The 19,301-nt window shown below is 40.5% G+C and overlaps 1 protein-coding gene across 1 annotated transcript in view; it reads right to left on the reverse strand.

Moving 5' to 3' along the window:
- The window catches only part of Gda (guanine deaminase), a 75,882-nt gene extending 58,698 nt beyond the window's left edge, over positions 1–17,184 (reverse strand). The window contains exon 1 of the mRNA XM_048351766.1: positions 17,062–17,184. Within this exon, the coding sequence (XP_048207723.1) occupies positions 17,062–17,184 (123 nt within the window). The remainder of the gene's footprint in view (positions 1–17,061) is intronic.
- Between the last annotated feature and the right edge of the window lie 2,117 nt (positions 17,185–19,301).

Consider the following 19,301-nt stretch of genomic DNA (forward strand, 5'->3'; position numbering starts at 1 on the left):
GTACCATGTTCCAGGACTATAAATTATAAGTGGTAATTTACAATCAGTATTGCAAGTGAATTGCCATTTAATAAGGAAGCAAACCCCTTACCACAATACCAAATTAAAGAAGTAAGCAGGCCTTTATAATTTACATTATTCCAAATCCTTTACACAGGGTCAAGTAAAAGGCATGGGAGAACTTTAGAAGTCTCAACGTTCTAATCAGAATCTACTATCCCAGGGCTCTTAATTATTCCCCAGTACATGAAACTAGGTACAGCTCCCAGTGGCCAAATATGTTGCTATCAAGCATCTAGACTTTAAAAAACCTGGAGTTTTTATTTGAACAATAGGTTATTGAGAGGATATTTTAGCTACTTTTTGAACTGGTTAATCTCTGGTGAAAAAATAAATGCAAGTATCATTCATTCAACAAATATTCATCTGAATCCTACCAATTGCTATGACTGCAGATATAAAGTGATAAAGTCAGAAGAAAAAAGAAAAGAAAAGAAAAAAGAAAGGGATAAAGTCAAGGAATGATTTCCAATGACTGATCTCCAAACTTCCAAGGAAGAGATTGATGAGATTAATTAAGAGCCATAAAAATGTACTGAGCAGAAAGTGAGGCACAAAGAAGCCATGGGTCAGCCATGCTTGTGAATAAAAGGGTAGTAGAGGTGTCAGTAATGACTTCATTGAGGAAATGACACTTACATTGAGATTTAAAAGGTCCATTCATGCTGGGCATGACAGTGTACACTTGTAATCCCAGCACTTAAATGACAGAGGTAGGAGGATTCTGAGTTTGAGGCCAAAGACCTTATTGTGAGAAGACACACCAGGAGAAGGAGGAGGAAGAGGGGGAGAAGGGGAAGGAAGAGGGAGAGAGGAAGAGGAAGAGGAGAAGGAAGAAGGGAAGAAAGAAAAAGGAGTGAGGGAGGGGAGGAGGGAGGGAGGAAGGAGAGAGCAAGCAGATGGAAGGTAAAGACAAGCATAGACCAAGTCACAAATCATCATACATTTAATTCTGGACACACTGTCAGCAAAGCTAAGCCTACAGGTAACCCATACTAGGCAACATAGAAACACAAAACATGTTTTTTAAATAAACTGGGTTACAAAACTTCTGCAGAAAAATGTTCTTCATAGCATTGTGGACAATAGCCAAAGGATGAAAACAACCTAAATGTCCATCAGCTGACAGATAAACAAAATAGGGTACATGCAACATACCATATCATAGTGAACATTAAAAAGATGTGAAGTGAAAAGGGCCAGATGCTTGTAAGTGTTAAGACATTTATTTGAAAAATCCAGAATTGGCAATGGGCAAATCTGTGAAGACAGAAGGCAGATTAGTGAATTCCACTTGGGTAAGGGGACATGGGGAGTGCCTACCTCCTGGGTAAAGGATTCTCTTTGGGGTGATGAACATATTTGGAACTATATAGTGGTGATGAGGATGACCATTGTAAAGTGTTATGAATATAGTAAAACTCACCGAATCATGTGCTTCAAAGTGATGAATTCTGTTTCACATAATTTTCCACTATTAAGATAAGCAAGTAAAGATTTTTAAATAAATTGGTTTTAAATTATAACATTGACCAGAACAAACAACAAACAATATATACATAAAGTTAAAATTATTCTTCATGCCATCATTTCTCCACTCATATTCCACAAAAGAATTACTGAAGTTTTGTCTTAATAGTTCTCCAGAATTCTATATATAATCTATAAATAATATATTATATGCAAAATATATAAATTACATATATATTTAATATATACATATTTATAAGAAAGAGAGAAGAGAATGTAGATGTATATGGGATATTTATTATTTATATATTTTGGTTGGTCATGGGGCTTGAACTCTGGACACTGTCCCTGAGCTCCTTTGCTCAAGGCTAGCACTCTACCACTGGAAGCTCCACTTCCAGTTTTGTCTGTTTGCTAATTGGAGATAAGAGTCTCATGGACTTTCCTGTCTCATCTGACTTTGAACCACAATCCTCAGATCTCAGCCTCCTGAGTAGCTAGGATTGCAGGTGTGAACCACCAGTGTCTGGATGGGATCTATATTTATATAATACACTATTAAATAGAATATATCAATAGCTCTCCAATCTCTTGTCCTTCACTTCCAAAGTATTTTCAACAGGTTTTCTTGTTCTGTTTTCATGTATGCAAACAAATATTTCAACCATATAGAATCTCTTTTTTATTACCATTATTAGCTCTCCCCTCCTAGTGAAACCTCCCACTCTCAATAGAGCCTACTGCACTTTTCCTGTTAATCTTTTTTTTTCATTTTAAAAATGATATATATTATTTCCTTTCCATTTAAGCTATTGGGAATCATGAAATTACTAAATTGCATCTTATTATATATGAGCCTAGAGTCTTATTTATTGTTTATTTATTGTTTTTGAGACATGGTCTTTCTATGCTGACTATACATATCTTGAACTCACAATCTTTCTATCTCAGATTCCCAAATATATAGACTACAGGCATTACTCATCATGCCTGATAAAAACTCAGTTTAAATTAGAATTACTTTGCAATCTCTTTAGTCTTCTAAGATTTTTTTAAACTCATCAATCAGGAGGTTGTCAACAAACTGAGTTTGGCACACTTGAGTATAGGGTTTGCTGAGAAAGATTTATTCACAGCTTTCTAACCCCAATAGTAGAGTGGAAAGTAAAAGATTTCTGAGAGTAGAGCCACAGGTTCTCCAGTAATGCTGACCTGAGACCATGATAGGAAAAAAATGGATGAGAGGTATTTTTAGAGAAATAGATTCAGGTCATAATGAGATCGATAATAACTTCATGGGAAGAAAATGGCATTTCACAAGCAGACATGTCAACTTCTACAATCAGAAAGATTTGAAAAGAGGATTTCAATTAAAAGGTACAATGTAAGGTAAATTACTCTTTTTGAGATAATAAGTAAGTGAAGTCAATCAAACAATGCTTCCACCAAGGACAAAAAGCTTTTTGAAAGGTAAGGTATAAGGTCAAAGATATAGGAAACAAAATCTTTAGAGGGATGCTTAGCTTACATGTACTACTCAATCTTAGAAAATGTGTCAGGACATTGCCCCATTTGTAAGGAAATGGAAGGACTTGGAAAAAATTATACTAAGTGAAGTGAGCCAGACCCAAAGAAACATGGACTCTATGGTCTCCCTCATAGAGAATAATTAGCACAGGTTTAGGCAAGTCACAGCAGAGGATCACAAGAGCCTAATAGTTATGCCTTTATGAATGCATAAGATGATGCTAGGTGAAATGAACTCGACGTTACGGAAATGACTGTTATATCACTGTTGTAATTACTTTCAACATGTCATGTGAAACCGTAGCTTCTATTGTTGATGATCCTTTTGTATCCCCTTCCTGTGGTTGTACCCACACTACCACTGTATCTTATCTGAGTACATTGGAAACTGTATATACTGGTACTCGAACTAGGGAAGTGAAAGGGAATATCAAAATCGAGAGACAAAGGATAAAAAGACAAACGATTCCAAAAGCAATACTTGCAAAACCATTTGGTGTAAACCAACTGAACAACTCATGGAGGGAGAGGGAAAGGGGGAGGAGGAAGGGGGGAATGAGGGAGGAGGTAACAAACAGTACAAGAAATGTACCCAAGGCCTAAAATATGAAACTGTAACCTCTCTGTACATCACTTTGACAATAAATACAAAAAAGAAAGAAAGAAAATGTGTCAGGAGACATGAATCTATCTTTAGGTTTAGGAATTAAATCCACACGAATTTAAGCATAGGAAGGAGTTTGTATATATATATACTCTTGATTACCTCAAAGCAAAGAGCTATATACCAGCTTTAGGATTTAATTAACAGAACAACTTCCAAACATCTACATTATGTTTGATTAAAATTACTCTTGAGACAAGATAACATTACATTTAATACTATAATTTATAAGATATATAAAGAAAGATTTTAGGAATAGCCTTCACAAAGATTACTTTTTCAGGGTAACCGCTATTCGTTTTACATTTACTGTATTAGTTGTAAGATCCTGTATCTGCTGGAAATTGTTGGCTGTTTTCTATTTTTTTCATATGTCATATCAGTAGGAACTTCTAATTAATTTGAATTAAAATGTGTGTAAAAAAAGATACATGAATAGGAAATTTTGCAAGAGAAACAGACAATGAAAGAAACATAAGGAGGGAGTGACCACTTTGATATGGAGTTGGCACTTGACTTGATTCTTGTGGAAGAGTCCAGAGTGCAGCACAATAGTAGAGCAATTGCCTAGTATGTGTGAAGCTTTGAGTCTGATCTTCATCCAGAAAATAAAAAAATTAAAAAATAAAGGAAAAGGAAGGAAAGGAGAAATGATTAGGCTGGGAAGGAAGTGAAATAAAGAGTGAGTGGCTTGAGCACAAGCAAAATGGAAGACAAGGGGCTCAGAGTCAGGGTAAGAGTACCTTTTATCTTAGTGTGCTTTATGTTGGTGCTACAGACTGTGTATGTTATGAAAAGAAGCTTATTGTAGCTCATGGGCATAGCCCAAGGTCAAGGACCACATCTTGTAATGGAATGATTGACAAAGTTGTGAAACTTCCCAGGGTATCATACAGAAGGAGAACATGTGTATATATGTGTATGTCCTCTAGCCTGGCTCTTCTTTTAGAGCCACTTTAATTGAATGATGAAGCCTTCACCTTAATTACCCTATCTAACCTGAATCACCTCCAAAGGGACTCATTTCTGAACATCAGAAATATACTAGATGTCCACCTTCTTAAGACCTCATAATAGGTATTAAGCACAAACATTAGGAAATGTGTCTAAGTAAATGTTAGAGTTGAATTCTGAGTTCACATTAGTGTGACTCTAGAAGTCATGCTGTCAGTAACTAGCAATATACTTACTTGAAATATATGTGATATTTTTCTAGGAGAACAGAGGAAAGAAAATTTTATTCCAATGGAAGGTAATGGCCAGAGAAACTTTGGGAATGGGGACATCAAAGCTGAGCCTTAAAGGAAGAGCAAGATTTCATATTCAGACATACAGATGGGAAGGAAAATGAATATATAAGGAGAACTAGTCCATGCTGAGAGATTGGCATCAAAAACATATAGTTTTTGATTGGGTAGGAAACACAGGAATTTGCATGGGGTGTCCTTCATTCATAGATGAATCCTGATGTAAGCCAGTCATAGAGATTCTATTCAACTTGTGGATTGAGATTACATGGTAGAAAGGATTAGGGAAACATTTGGGTCCAAATAATGTCATGTCTAGAACATCTTTCAAGGATATTTGAACCATAGATATAATGGTAAGCCAGAGATGGCAACAGAAAAGGAGCAAAATGAATTTCTTAAGAATTAGCTCCAAGAGAAGAAGACAGGAAGATGGTGGAGGTGTAGCTGGGGACTGAGCTCTCTCCAATAAAAGAGTTTTAATAGCCCAGCCAAAAGTCCATGTCTAGAGAGTCACACCAAGTAAGCTGTAATTGTACAGAGATTTTGGCCAGAGAGGAAAAATACAGCCTGCTTAAGAAGACAGATTTGAGCACATGCCAGTAGCAGCAGCCACAGCTGCAGCTGCAGCCTGAGACAGCTGGGGCAAAGGCACAGAGTTTGAGTGGATAAGACTTTTCATTCACCTCCAGTGTGAACTGGATGACTAGGAGCGTGATTCCACATCCTGCACCAGAAGAATGCAGATCATGGATGGTCCGAAAAAATCAAGGGAAAAGCGTGACTACCCCACAAAAGACATCCTCACTCCTCACAGACAGATTCTGGATGGTAGCCCTCCCCTGCCACCTGAGAAAAACACCATCTTAAATATTGGCATAGAGCCTTCCAGAGCAGCTAGCAGATAACTCAGGCATGAAAGGCAGTGACTGCTACACCATTTTTTTCAGCAGGACAAAGGAATCTGACCACTCAGAGACTGTTCTACCCAGAAAATGTAGCCCACCAAGCTGCAAGGAAAATTGTCTACCACAAGGGAATCAAAGGCTCCATCAAGAGACTGTACAGCAGACATCAGGGAGCCACAAGGTTCCCCAACCAAATTGAAGAATTTCTTTTTCTTTCCTTCTTTTTAACCTTCATTGCTGGTTTGTTTAGTCCTAGATATAGAACCTCCAATGATTATTAATTTTTGTTTTTAATTGTGTGCATACTTAATTCAGGCTATAATTTTGATTGCTCAAGTTCCTGTTTCACAACCATCTTAGTATTTTTACTTTTAGAATTATTATTTTATGCATATTTTTATTCTTTTTCTCAATTCAGGTCCTAGCTTTCTTCCTTCTGTTCCTTTTCTATATTCCTCCATTCTTATTCACCCCCTCTCTATTTTTCATTGTCTGTTGATATGTAGTGATGTGTCTGTGATCTAGAATCTATTTGTATCCATTTTGACTGCGTCTATATGATTAATTGTGCTATCCCTTCAGTACAGATCCCTTTATTGCTCACAACAGATTTGTTCACTGGTCACAACTATATATAATCCTCATTCCTGAACTTCAATACCCCTCCCCAAAGAAAAGTAGAGGTACATATAGGAATACCTGTCTATTATTTTGAACCTCTAATGTCTGTCCAACTACAGGGACCTGGGTTGGTGTTGGGGATTTAGCTTGGCCTTAAGGGAGGAAGGGCAACTAGGGCTCCCTTAGAGATGCTGCCCTTCCCCCAGCCCTGGGGCTGCAGAAGGTAGTCCCTCCCACCTTCCGGCTTCAACCAGAAGAGAAGCAAGGCAGCCCCCACCCCTGGGGGTCGAGCACGTGTGCAATGGCGGGGGATCCCAGAAACCCAATCCTTGGGGGGCTGGGTCTCCACCCATAGAGGAAGTCCCCTGACATCACTTGAGGGACAGCCCTTGCGGCCAACCAGTGGCTCCTCTCCTGTGCCCGCCTTTGGGGGTGTATCTGTTGGCTCCTCATTTGAATAAAGCAGAACGCCCCTGAGGCTTTTTCCGGGACTTCCAAGAGTCTGTGTGTTTTCTTAGAAGGGCATGAGGAGTCTCGTTAGGCCACATGCACTGAGGCTTACTCGTGTCCCGTCACTCCACCCTGGGCGCCAGCAGGTCAGGCACCCAGGGGAGAGGGTGAAAAGGGGAACACACTTAAGAGAGAGTAATCTTAGCATCCCTGGACCCAGGGGAGGTGAATCTAGCCTGGCAGGTTGGTTCTTATCTTAAAATTGTGTTCTGTTGTGGTATTACAGTTGCTTTCATTTCCAAATGAACGGAACAAACCATAGAAACACAAGAAAAATGGCAAGTCAAGGAACCTCAACTCTCACTGAAAATAAGCAGGCAACAGAGCAATGAAAACCTAGAAGATAGTTCTCAAAATGCCTTACAAATACTACTGGCAAATATCCTGAATGAAAAACTGAGAGCCTGCACCTGGCTATGCATGAACATGATGAAGCTAACCAAAGATTAATAGAGTAATTAATGAAATCCACAAACAGAAAAATGAATGGATCCCAATGGAAGGAAAGGGAGTCCACTGAACATTAGCCACTCAGCTAAAAGATGTGAGAGTGAACAGAACTAAACAACTTCATAGACTGACTAAACATAACAGACATCTACAGACTATTTCACACAGCAACATCAGAATATACATTCTTCTTGGTAGCACATTGGCCATTCTCCAAAATAGATCATATTTTAGGGCACAAAGCAAATCTGTGCAAATTCAGAAATATTGAAATTGTTCCCTGCATTCTCTCTGAGCACAATGGAATAAAATTAGAGTGCAACACCAAAAGCCACCAGAGAAAGCCTGTAACACATGGAGACTGAAAAACACATTACTGAATCACCAATGGGTCCTTCAAGAGATCAGAACAGAAATGCAAATGTTTATAGCACTTAACAAAAATGATCACACAAAATACCAACTCCTCTGGAACACAGAAAAGGCTGTACTCAGAGGAAAACTTGTAGCTCTGAGTGTCTATGTCAATAAATTGGAAAAATCTCAAACCAACAATGTAATGGTGCACCGTAAGCTCCTTGAAACAGAGCAACAAGCCAAACCCTAATCCAGTAGATGGAAACAAATAATTAAAATTAAATCAGAGGGCTGGGAATGTGGCTTAGTGATAAAGTGCTTGCCTAGCATGCATGAAGCCCTGGGTTCAATATATGCAAGTCAATTAATGTAATTCAACACATCAATAAAACTGTAAAAACATAAAAAATGAAATTAAAGCAGATTTGAGGAAGTAGAAAACCTTAACATGCTTGGGATTGAGATTGGGTGAATTAACATTGTGAAAATGGCAATACCACCAAAAGTTATCTCCAAATTCAATGCAATACCCATCATTATCCCAACAACATTCTTTAATGAAATAGGAGAAGCAACCCCAAACTTCATATGGAATAATAAAAGGCCCTGAATAGCAAAAACAATCCTTACCATGAAGAACAGTGCTGGAGGAATATCAATACCAAACTTCAGACTCTATAATAAAGCCATAGTAATAAATAGAGCTTGGTACTGGCACATGAACAGGCCTGAGGACAAATGGAATAGAACTGAAGACCTAGAAATGAACCCACAGAACTATGACCATCTAATCTTTGATAAGGGAGCCAAAAAAAAAACCAAAAACAAAGAAACAAAACAGGATGGAAGACAGCCTCTTCAACAAAGATGTGCTGGCAGAACTGGTTATACATGTGTAGAAGACTGAAGTTGAATCCTTATATATCACCTTGTATTAGAATCATCTTCAAATGGATCAAAGACCTCAATGTAAAAACAGATACCCTGAAAATAATACAGGAAGGAATAGGAAAAACACTAAGGCTCCTTAGCACAGGTTGAAATTTTCTAAAAAAAAAAAAAAAAAGACCCAGAAACACAATAATTCAAAGAAAAGTTGGACAAATGGGATTGCACTAAACTACAGAGCTTCTGATTGTCAAAGGACATAGCTAGCAAGATAAAAAGAAAGCTCACAGATTGAGAGAAGATCTTCATTAGTTGTACAACAAACAAAAGCCTCTTATCTAAAATATACTTAGAGCTCAAAAAATTAAACCCCCTAAGAACAAATCCTCAAAGAAACAACCACCCCATTAATAACTGGGCTAAAGATTTAAAGAGAGACTTATCTGAAGACGAAATAAGAATGGTCAATAGACACATAAAGAAATGTTCAACATCTCTGGCCATAAAATGATTACAAATTTAAAAAAAATTGAGATTCCACCTCACATGACCATTATCAAGAAAATTAGTAATAACAGATGCTGGCGAGGACGTAGCCAAAAGGGAATGCTACTATACTGTTGGTGGGAATATAAACTTGTTCAGTCACTCTAGAAAGCAGTATGGAGGTTCTTCAAGAGGCTAAACATAAAGCTCCCCTATGACCCAACAATTCTACTCCTAGGCATTTACCCAAATGACCACACACAAGTCCATACTAAAGCTACCAGCACAACTATGTTCATTGAAGCATTATTTACTATAGCCAAGACATAGAATCAACACATATGCCTCTCAGTGGATGAATGGATCAAGAAAATGTGATATATATATATATATATATATATATATACACATACATATATATTCTATGGAAGCATAGAATTCCATTGTGTGTATATATAGTATATATATATACATACATGCATATATTGTATACATATATATGCATGCATGTATGTATATATATATATACACACACAATGGAATTCTATGCTTTCATCAGAAAGAATGACATCTCCCCATTCATAGGGAAATGGAAGGTCTTGGAAAAAATCTTATTAAACAAAGTAAGCCAGACCCCCAAAAAACATATGTTGCCTAGTTTCCCTCACTTGTAATAACTACTATATGTCTAGGATAGTTCTTTTGGAAGAGTACAATGGCATAATAGCTGTGTACATATGACTTTATAAAACGATGCTAATTGAAATGAATTACAAGATTTGGAAACAGGAGGTTCTTTGTCCCCCTAGTGTATGATACACAGTTATTACTTTTTTCTTTTGTTTTTAATTCCCCCTTTGGTTTGTCACTTATTTTTCATTTCAGTTCCCTTTATATTGTATGTAAGTTTATCTGATTTGGAGATGGGAAGGGGAATCTCAGAAATGGTGCCACAAAGAACAAAGGGTAAATCAATGCAACTGTGATACTCCCAAGACACTATATTGGGAATGAACTTTACAACTTGGGGGGAAGGGAAAATGGGGGGGAGGGATAGCAGTAGAAAATTAGAGAGTAAAAGTGTCCAATAAGAATTATACTCACTTCCTTACTTATGTGACTGTAACCCCTCTGTATATCACTTTAACAATTTTTAAAAAAGGGAAAAAAAGAATTTGATCCAAGAAAAATGGTATTCAAGCCAGCCGCTGGTGGCTTACACCCATGAGCCTAGTTACTCAGCAGGCTGAGATCAGCGGGTTGCAGTTTGAAGCCAACCCAGTCAGGAAAGTCCGTGAGACTCTTATCTCCCATAAAAACTACTGAGAAAAAGCAGGAAGTGGTGCTGTCGCTCAAGTGGTAGAGTGCTAGCCTTTAGTCAGTTGAAGCTCAGGGACAGAGTCCAGGCCTTGAGTTCAAGCCCCAGGACTGAAAAAAAACAAAACAAAAACATAAAAGCATTCAACAAATGCGGAGGAAATATTGGAATAAAGGAGAGAAAATAGGATGCTCCTGTAACTGCTGTAATATTTTTAGCCAAGAGACAACAAAGGGCTGGGCAGGGGTAATGGCATTATAGATATTCCAGTGGAAAAGTGACTGAGTTTGACTACTGATGAGAGGGCCTGGAAAGATACTGATATTTGGGGGCAGTAAGAAAATATGAAGCTTGGCAAGGTTAATCCTGTAAGCCTAGCAATTAAGGAATTAGAGACCATCTCAAACCATAAAAGCTGGATCTGGTTAGCCCATCTGTGCCATCCAAATGATGGTGAAAAGCATAGATAGGAGGCTCATGGTCTACTCTCACCTGGTATAAATGTGAGACCCTATGAAAAATAGTAACAAAAGTAAAAGGGCTAGGTGCTTGGCTTAAGTGCCAAGTTCCTAAGGTTCAAATCCTAATACCACCAAGAAAAAAAGAAAAGGAGAGAAAGGGAAGGCTCCTCTCAATCATTTGAAAAATATTGTAAACAGTACTATATTTAACAGGATTCCTTCTAACTTTTCCTTCTTAATTATTTCATAGCCCTTCCCTTTTGGGCGGCAATCTAAATTCTAAAGAAAGGCCTCACCTGAAAAGCTGAGATGTTAAGTACTAAATGATCACTTCTTATAACTCTATAAAGCCCACCTTTTTCTGTGATGTTAGAGAATTATCACTTAACACAGGGACCTGCAGAAGAGTAATGCATAGGAAGTAAAAGCCATTCAAGATGTTTTGGAGAAGACTGGAAAACACCCAAACTATAGCCTCACAGCACATCTCTTCCCTTATGAAAGGCTGTTAACACACCTAAGCAAGAAGATGGAACTTTGAGGGACCCATCGCTCTAGCCTCTTTAGGGCTACCTTTGAATAAATCTATTCCTTCCTACACGCCCTATCCAACTACTTGAACTTGAGTGATGATGGGCAGTCCCAACCTTTGACTCTTGTTTGTTTTTGTTTTTGTTTTGGCCAGTCCTGGGGCTTGGACTCAGGGCCTGAGCACTGTCCTTGGCTTCTTCTTGCTCAAGGCTAGCACTCTGCCACTTGAGCCACAGCACCACTTCTGGCCATTTTCTGTATATGTGGTGCTGGGGAATCGAACCCAGGGCTTCATGTATACGAGGCAAGCACTGTTGCCACTAGGCCATATCCCCAGCCCCCCAACCTTTGACTCTTGATAGCAATATGATTCTTTATAAAGCATTGTAATGTTGATGGCTTATGCTTGGAATTTCAGTACCCAGGCCAAGAAGTAGAGGATGAAGAAAGGAGAGCTTGAGCTGTCTCAATTAAATTAGGGGGGAAAACGTAAAAAGAAAGAAAAGAGGGAAGGAGGGAAAAAGGAAGAGGGTGAGAGAAAAAATAGTGTCCAACTAACAGAGGTTTGGACAATAAGTATCTCTTAAAGAACCTAGCTAAGCAGGTGTACAGATTGTAACATGGCTCAAAGATGTCAGAGGTGGTGTGTCAGAAATACTCTTATTCCCAAATGATGATGGCAGCAGCTCTGTGGATCTCATCTTCACATGAGAACACCTTAAAAAAGAAACAAAGAAGGGCCTTTTTTCCCACATCTCAGAACCTTCTGAGGAGACTTTTGGCATGTCACAAATGTCATCACCTGCCACCCTTAGCTACCCATGAAGCCAGGAGAAGACATACCTGGTCTGCACTGTGACATACCCACATGCCACGTATGTTAGAGGCTGATCAAATGCAGGATGTGTTAACTTTAAAAAAGAACATGGCTATTTAGAGTGAGTAACATCATGGCATCATGTATAAAGAAATTTCTTTCTATAAAACAGAAATCTGCATGATGATTCTGTGACTTCTGGGCATAAAACCTGCTTTTTATGGAAGCTATGTTCCTATTTCAGTGGCCTCAGAAGGATGGCTTAGCCCAGTTTTCCTCTTCAAGACAACTAGGATATCTAGAGTTCTGAACCTGGCAACAACAAAGATCTTCATTCTCTCAAACAGAAAGAAAATTCAGAACCAGTAGGCTAAGCAAACATCTGCAAAGCAATATCTGAAACAGTCTCAGGTGAAATCAAGCTGTTTCCTCTCATTGGACTTAGAGGCAAAGAACATTGGGCTCACTCCTCTTGCAAGGGCTATTTAGCCTTTTTCTGCAGATCAGTATAGCTCAGGCTACCTACTTTACCTAGAAGATCCTTCTCTACCTCAAATCACACCTACTTTACCTATTTAACTGCTACTCACCCTTCTGATCATTATTTAGATGTCACTTCAACTGAGGAAAACCTTTCCTCACCCCCAGACTAGCTCACATTCTGATAGGTGATAGCAGAGTCTGTGAATGAGTTACTAGATTATTGACTGTCCTAAGGAGATTTTATTCTTTATTCTTTGATTGACCTCCAGTGATAAATCTGGTTTGAAACTCAGGAATCATCCCACTTTTATTACAGCAAACAGCCTTAGCAATATTGCTAACCTGTAAGCTTTTAAGGTCAGGACTGTGCCTCAGGGAAGCAGCCTACTATGGTAAAGAGACCATGTTCTTTGGCTCATATTTTGAAATGCAGCTATACCACCACCATCTCTAGATGCATGATTTCTCATGTCCCAGCTCCATCATCTGTAAGGGGAATAATGATGACACAGCTCAAGATGCAGTATTCACATAAACTACTTTGTTAAATGGCAAAAAAAATCAATACATAACCTAAAATTAAGTAAAGGAAGAGGTAGGTTGGGAGGGGAGGGTGAGAATGTTGAAAGAGGTGACCTTGATCAAGATTCACTGTATTCATAATTGCTTTGGTGAAATGGCAACTCTTTACTACTTAAAGATAATAAAAATATTAAAAAACAGAACAGAGAAATATTGAGTTTCAAATGATGAGTGACCCCAGCAGCAACTTCTCCTGAGATCTCCCGTCCCAAGTGCATTGGGGGGCGGGGGGGAAATGGGATGATGGACCACATACACAGCTGGGGTCTAGTATCTGCCCCTCCTCCTAAGTTCCTTGTAAGCCATGTGCCTGGCCTGCAGAGGTACCACCAGAAGGAAGACACGACAGAAAGCCTAATGTTTAAGAATTGCTACGAGTGATAGAAGAAAAGGGACAGAAAAACATGGTGTACGCTAGCACCCACGGGCAAGCAGTTCCTTATATCAGCTCCTTCAGGATCTGATTCAATCTGATTATTCAAACAAGGAAATTCAAGTGCAGGGAAGTTAGGTGTCTTATTCACCGTCTCCAAGCAAGTAACCCATAGAAATGCCTATTGAAACCCAAGTCTTTGATTCTCCATAGAATTTGCTTCTGCCCACACCCTGGTACACTATCCCTCTTCCTCCTTTTCTCTGGTTAAGACTGAATTTAAAGGTCCCCAGGCATCTTGACCTACCCTCAAAATCATCCTGACACTAGTAGATGTAGGAAGTACTAGGTAACTTAGTAATATTCCAGTATACTGCATCTCAAGATCAATTAAACATTTGCAAATGAATTGTCCATGTTGAAGGCTTATTTTATTTTTTTTTTTTGCCAGTCCTGGGCCTTGGACTCAGGGCCTGAGCACTGTCCCTGGCTTGCTTCCCGCTCAAGGCTAGCACTCTGCCACTTGAGCCACAGCGCCGCTTCTGGCTGTTTTCTGTATATGTGGTGCTGGGGAATCGAACCTAGGGCCTCGTGTATCCGAGGCAGGCACTCTTGCCGCTAGGCTATATCCCCAGCCCCCTGAAGGCTTATTTTTAAAAAGCTATATGCTGCTTACGTAGGGAAGCTCAGTCTGAATTGAAAAGACCTAATGTCAAAATTGGACTACAGAATTTTCTTAAATTCACCTAATTCAGAATGAGCTTTACTTAATGAATCTAACATAGTTACCCGTCGCTCATTTCTGTGCTTTGAAATGAAGGCTGAAGTCTAAAAGGAAGTAAAGAGAAACCTGTATCTCCTCCCTCTGAGATGTTACCCCAGACCCAGGTTTGAAAACTGGACTGGACTGGGTGCAGATCATCCAGTGGGTTCCATCATACAACCCACAGATCAAAGTTACCCCAAATGTAATCCACCCACTCTCTTGTTGAAACGTCTGGGATGTTTGTTACAATTTTTGTCCTGGAGCCACACTAGACTTGTGAATTTAGAATCTCAGAGAAAGGAACCCAGAAGTTAGCATTTGAATATCTACCCTCTTCTACTCCTGCTTTATCCCAGGAGTAACTTTAGGAAACTCATTCACAATTTAAAGATCATGGAGATCTCACATATTCATTTATTTATTTCAAAGGGATATTATTTTCTCCTTTGAGCCTTAAAAAGGTTTAAATAATAGATAAGCAATACTAAATAAAACAACTTATCCCAGCAATCCTAAAGGTGAGGTGTTTTCTATTTCAACATGAAGGAAATCAAATCTTGAGCTGTGTCTATCACATACTCCCTTTAAACATTTGCCACCATTCCACTGACCAGGGAGTTTGACTCATAGATCTAAGCCATTCCATTAGCTCACCTCTTCAGTCAGTTCCTAGTTAATTTTATGTGTGAGAGAATAGCACATTCTCTACATTTATAATCTCAGTCAACTCCTTACTTAGGAACAGAGTTCCTGACTCAACCATTAATTGTATGTTTAGAAAACATATATTCTTCATCTGTCCAACTATCAGTAGAGGTAAATTTTTAGATAACTTATTTTCTCCCTCTTCTCTACAGATAAAGCCAGTCCCCAAACTCACTGTCTTGACTGCTACCCTACCAATTAGAGTTGAATGGGGACAATCAATGAGAGAGAAAGAAAAGGAAGAGAGGAAGAAAGGAAGAGAGGAAGGGGAGAGGAAGGAAGGAAGGAAGGAGGAAGGGAGGGAGGGAGGGAAAGGAGGAGGAAAGAAGGAAGGAAGGAAGGAAGGAAGGAAGGAAGGAAGGAAGGAAGGAAGGAAGGAAGGAAGGAAGGAAGGAAGGAAGGAAGGAAGGGAGGGAGGAAGGAAGGAAGAGAGGGAGGGAGGGAGGGAGGGAGGGAGGGAGGGAGGAGAGATAGAACAAGAGAAAGGAAGGAGGAAGGGAGGGAGGGAAAGGAGGAGGAAAGTAGGAAGGAAGGAAGGAAGGAAGGAAGGAAGGAAGGGAGGGAGGGAGGGAGGGAGGGAGGAAAGAAGGAAGAAAGGAAGATGGGCTAAGCATTGAACAGCTCTTGATAAGACTAACACCTCTATCTCTCATACAGGTTTCAGGGATACAAGTCCCTGAAACTTGAGAGCCATATCTCCATACAAGGGTCTACTGCCTAAGGGCTTACTGCTGCATTTATAGGAGCTTAAGACTTTTATCACCTTGGAAACACAACAGCAGGATATCCAAATATGCAGAGAATTTTTTAAAGCATCAGAAGAAAACAGGTCTTGTTTACTGCACCCACACCCTCCCCCCAGACATAAGAGTCACGATTCAAAGCTCTCACTGATTCAGTAGCCTCTTTGATCAGGAACAGTTCCATGAACCTGACAGGTCACACATTTATGGACTTTGACCCAACTGATAGTTGGAAAATAGTTTCAAAAAAGATCCCATTCCCATATTTATTTTTCTTGTGAAAAGAGAGTGGTTTCCCTTATCTAAGTGGCCAGGCAACAACTGCTAATACACTCACCAACTCTGTGAACAGGAGAGTGGTGATTAGACATCAAGCTACCTATGCTATGTGTAGAAGGAATTCTCATGGAGGGAGAAAAAGAAAGTATGGAAGATAAACTCATAGAAGACATTTTGGACCTTAAAATGGAAGTGCTTGTTTTGTTTAAATGTGGTGTGTGTGTGTGTGTGTGTGTGTGTGTGTGTGTGTGTAGAGGAAGAGAGAGAGAGAGAGAGGAGAGAATGAATTTCTCTGTGATTATCCTTTTTAGTGTTACAAGTAGTTACATCCTGTATTGTTAGTGCATTTTGTCTATGGAATGATCTGGTGGGGGAAAAAATCAGTCCGGGGCTTCCTCTGTGTACTCAGCGGGGTAAATAACACTGATAAACGACCTCTCCTCTGTTAGTTCTTACACAATAAATCCAACCGGTTTTATGGGGCGCCTACCTTGTGCCAGGCACTGTGCCAGGCACGGGAATACACATGCTGGTGTATTACCCATCTCTTAAGATGGGGAGGAGGAGTGTTCCTAGCCTTCCCCCTTCGACCTCAGCTGACAGCTGTCAAAGCAGAAGTGGTGTGGGTACTGTAGGGCTGCCCCCCTGGCCAGCCCATCAACCAAGTGTTCCCCAAGTTCAACTCCGGATTCGAGGCGCGCGCGTTCGCCTGGGCTGGGTCGGGAGCGAACCCGGGGACTTGGTAGCGCTTCGTGCCGGTCCTCTTAACCTGTTCTCCCGCCCATGACAGAGCGCCAGACCCCGCGCCTACTCACTTTGCCACTGTCGCTCACACCAAGCAGGTGATCCCGAAGCACCTCCATGGGGCAGGTCGGGGTGGAGTGGACGAAAGTCCCACGAAAGATGTGCGCCAGGGGCGCCATCCGGGCGGCACACATGTCAGCGACGGGGCGAAGCGCCGGGTCCGCGGACCGAGCAGGGCGCGCGGGGCGAAGACGCAGCTGGGGCTCCCGGAGGCGGCTGCGGGAGGCTGCGGAGCGGGCACGGGCTCCGGGCTCTTCCAGTCCCCGAGGCTCCCCACCTGGAGATCGCCTGCCCCCTGCAGGCCGCGCCCAGGGGCTGGCTCTTTGCCTCCTGGATGCCAATAGGATTTTCCTCCCGCGAGTTGGCTCCAAGCTCCCCGTGGGGTGTGGTTTTCCTCCCCACCCCTGCGTTAGTTTTGGGATGTGTTAACTCTTTGAGCTCTCGGAATCAACTTCCTCTACCTGGTTTTAGGTTGTGTACCTACACATTGGCCTTGCCCATCTTCTCTGCCCCTCACACTGAGAGGCCCACTGAGTTCTTCAACTTGGAATGCCAGATTTTGAATTTGCATCCATTGGGGGACAGGTGAAAGGTCAGTGGGGCCTGTCTGCCTGCCTCGGGACCAAGATTGCTTCCAGTTCCTCTGAGCTGCAGAATATATGTTTGTTTCACACCACCACCCCCTTCCCTACACCCCAGTTTCGGGCAGCATGTCTTACCTGACTTTTGTTCGTTTTTATATGTGTGGAGCTTGAACTCAGTGCCTGGCCACTCTCCCTTAGCTTTTTACTTAAGACTGATGCTCTACCACTTGAGCTACAACTCTACTTTCCAATTTTTGCTAGTTAGAGTTAAGTGTCTCATGGACATTACTGCCTGGGATGGCTTCGAATTGTGATCTTCAAATCTGCGCCTCTTGAGGAGTTTAGATTATAGGCATGAGCCACCAGGGCCGTGCTTTTTTATCTGACCTTATTCCTCCTACCTCCAGGGATGAGTCTGGATGTCAAAGTACTTCTCTTCACCTTTTGAGATCAATATTTTGTTCCTAGTACCCATCCACAGACAAACCCAAGAGCAATTTTTTCCTCCATGTCTAATGACTGCTTTCACTTCCAGTTCTACCAAGAGAGAAAATGAAGTTCTCAAGCTATGCAGGAGAAATGGCAGTGCACCCGATTCAACATCGTGAAGACTCAAGACCAACCAAAGAGTCCTGATTAGGGCAAAGAGCCTGGAGTGTGGCATTGACAAACATGCAGGTCACAGACTAGTGGGCCTCCTTCAGTACCAGAAAGACCAATGAACCACAATTCCCATAGGGCTATTGGACACAGCATTTCTTCTATGTTTCTAAAGCACTCAATGAATTTTGGTGTGACTACTCTTCTCCACCCTGCTTTGCCTCAGATGGTGGTTGTTTGGAATCACCTATCCTGACCAGCCAGATAGAAGCAACTCCTTCTCCCCAGCCCTCACCAAGTTTCTATTCCATGAATCCATCTTTTCTCTGCCAACGCCTTGTTCACATCCATCCTTATTTGTTTCATCTCTTCTCATGGATTCCTGTTTCTGCACATGTGTGCATGTCCACATCAGCAGTATCACACAAGCAGGAGATGTTCTTGTGCCTGGAACTATGCCTGTTTTTTTTCCCACACATACTTACTGAGTAGATGAATTAATGAATTTTCTGTGAGCAGACAATAACCTGTTATAAATGTTTACTGTGACTCCTATGTGAAGGATGAGGTGTCATTGCAATATCTGAGGAGAATTTTATCTGAATTGTGGCATTACATCAAAGGAATTATCTATTCATTCATTTTTCAGTTCCTTTATCTCCTCCATACCAAGGCCAAGGACTAACAACGTTGGATTGCAGGAGACTTGTTGTTTTATCTCTAAAATCTCAAGCTCTAGAGAATGCCTTGTTTCCAGGCACATGTTTATTGTGTAGTCAATCTACCAGGGTCTTAAAATTTAGATAGGTGGATTGATGGATAGATAGACAGACAGAGCAACAAACAGACAGACAGATAATCTTTAAGTAGCTGTACAAAGGAGTAACAATTCAACAAATTATTTTATAAGTACAACATATCATGATCCATATCATCCCTTTCATCATTTTCCTCCATCCCTCCCAGCCCAAACTCTTCCTTCAATTTTCTTAGTGTCATGGGATATGCTTGAATATTATAACTGTGTTTTTTTCCTCTCCACAAAAAGAAAATTAGGTGTTCTTAAG

Source organism: Perognathus longimembris, chromosome 1 (genome assembly GCF_023159225.1).
Source record: "Perognathus longimembris pacificus isolate PPM17 chromosome 1, ASM2315922v1, whole genome shotgun sequence".
NCBI classification, from domain to species: domain Eukaryota; kingdom Metazoa; phylum Chordata; class Mammalia; order Rodentia; family Heteromyidae; genus Perognathus; species Perognathus longimembris.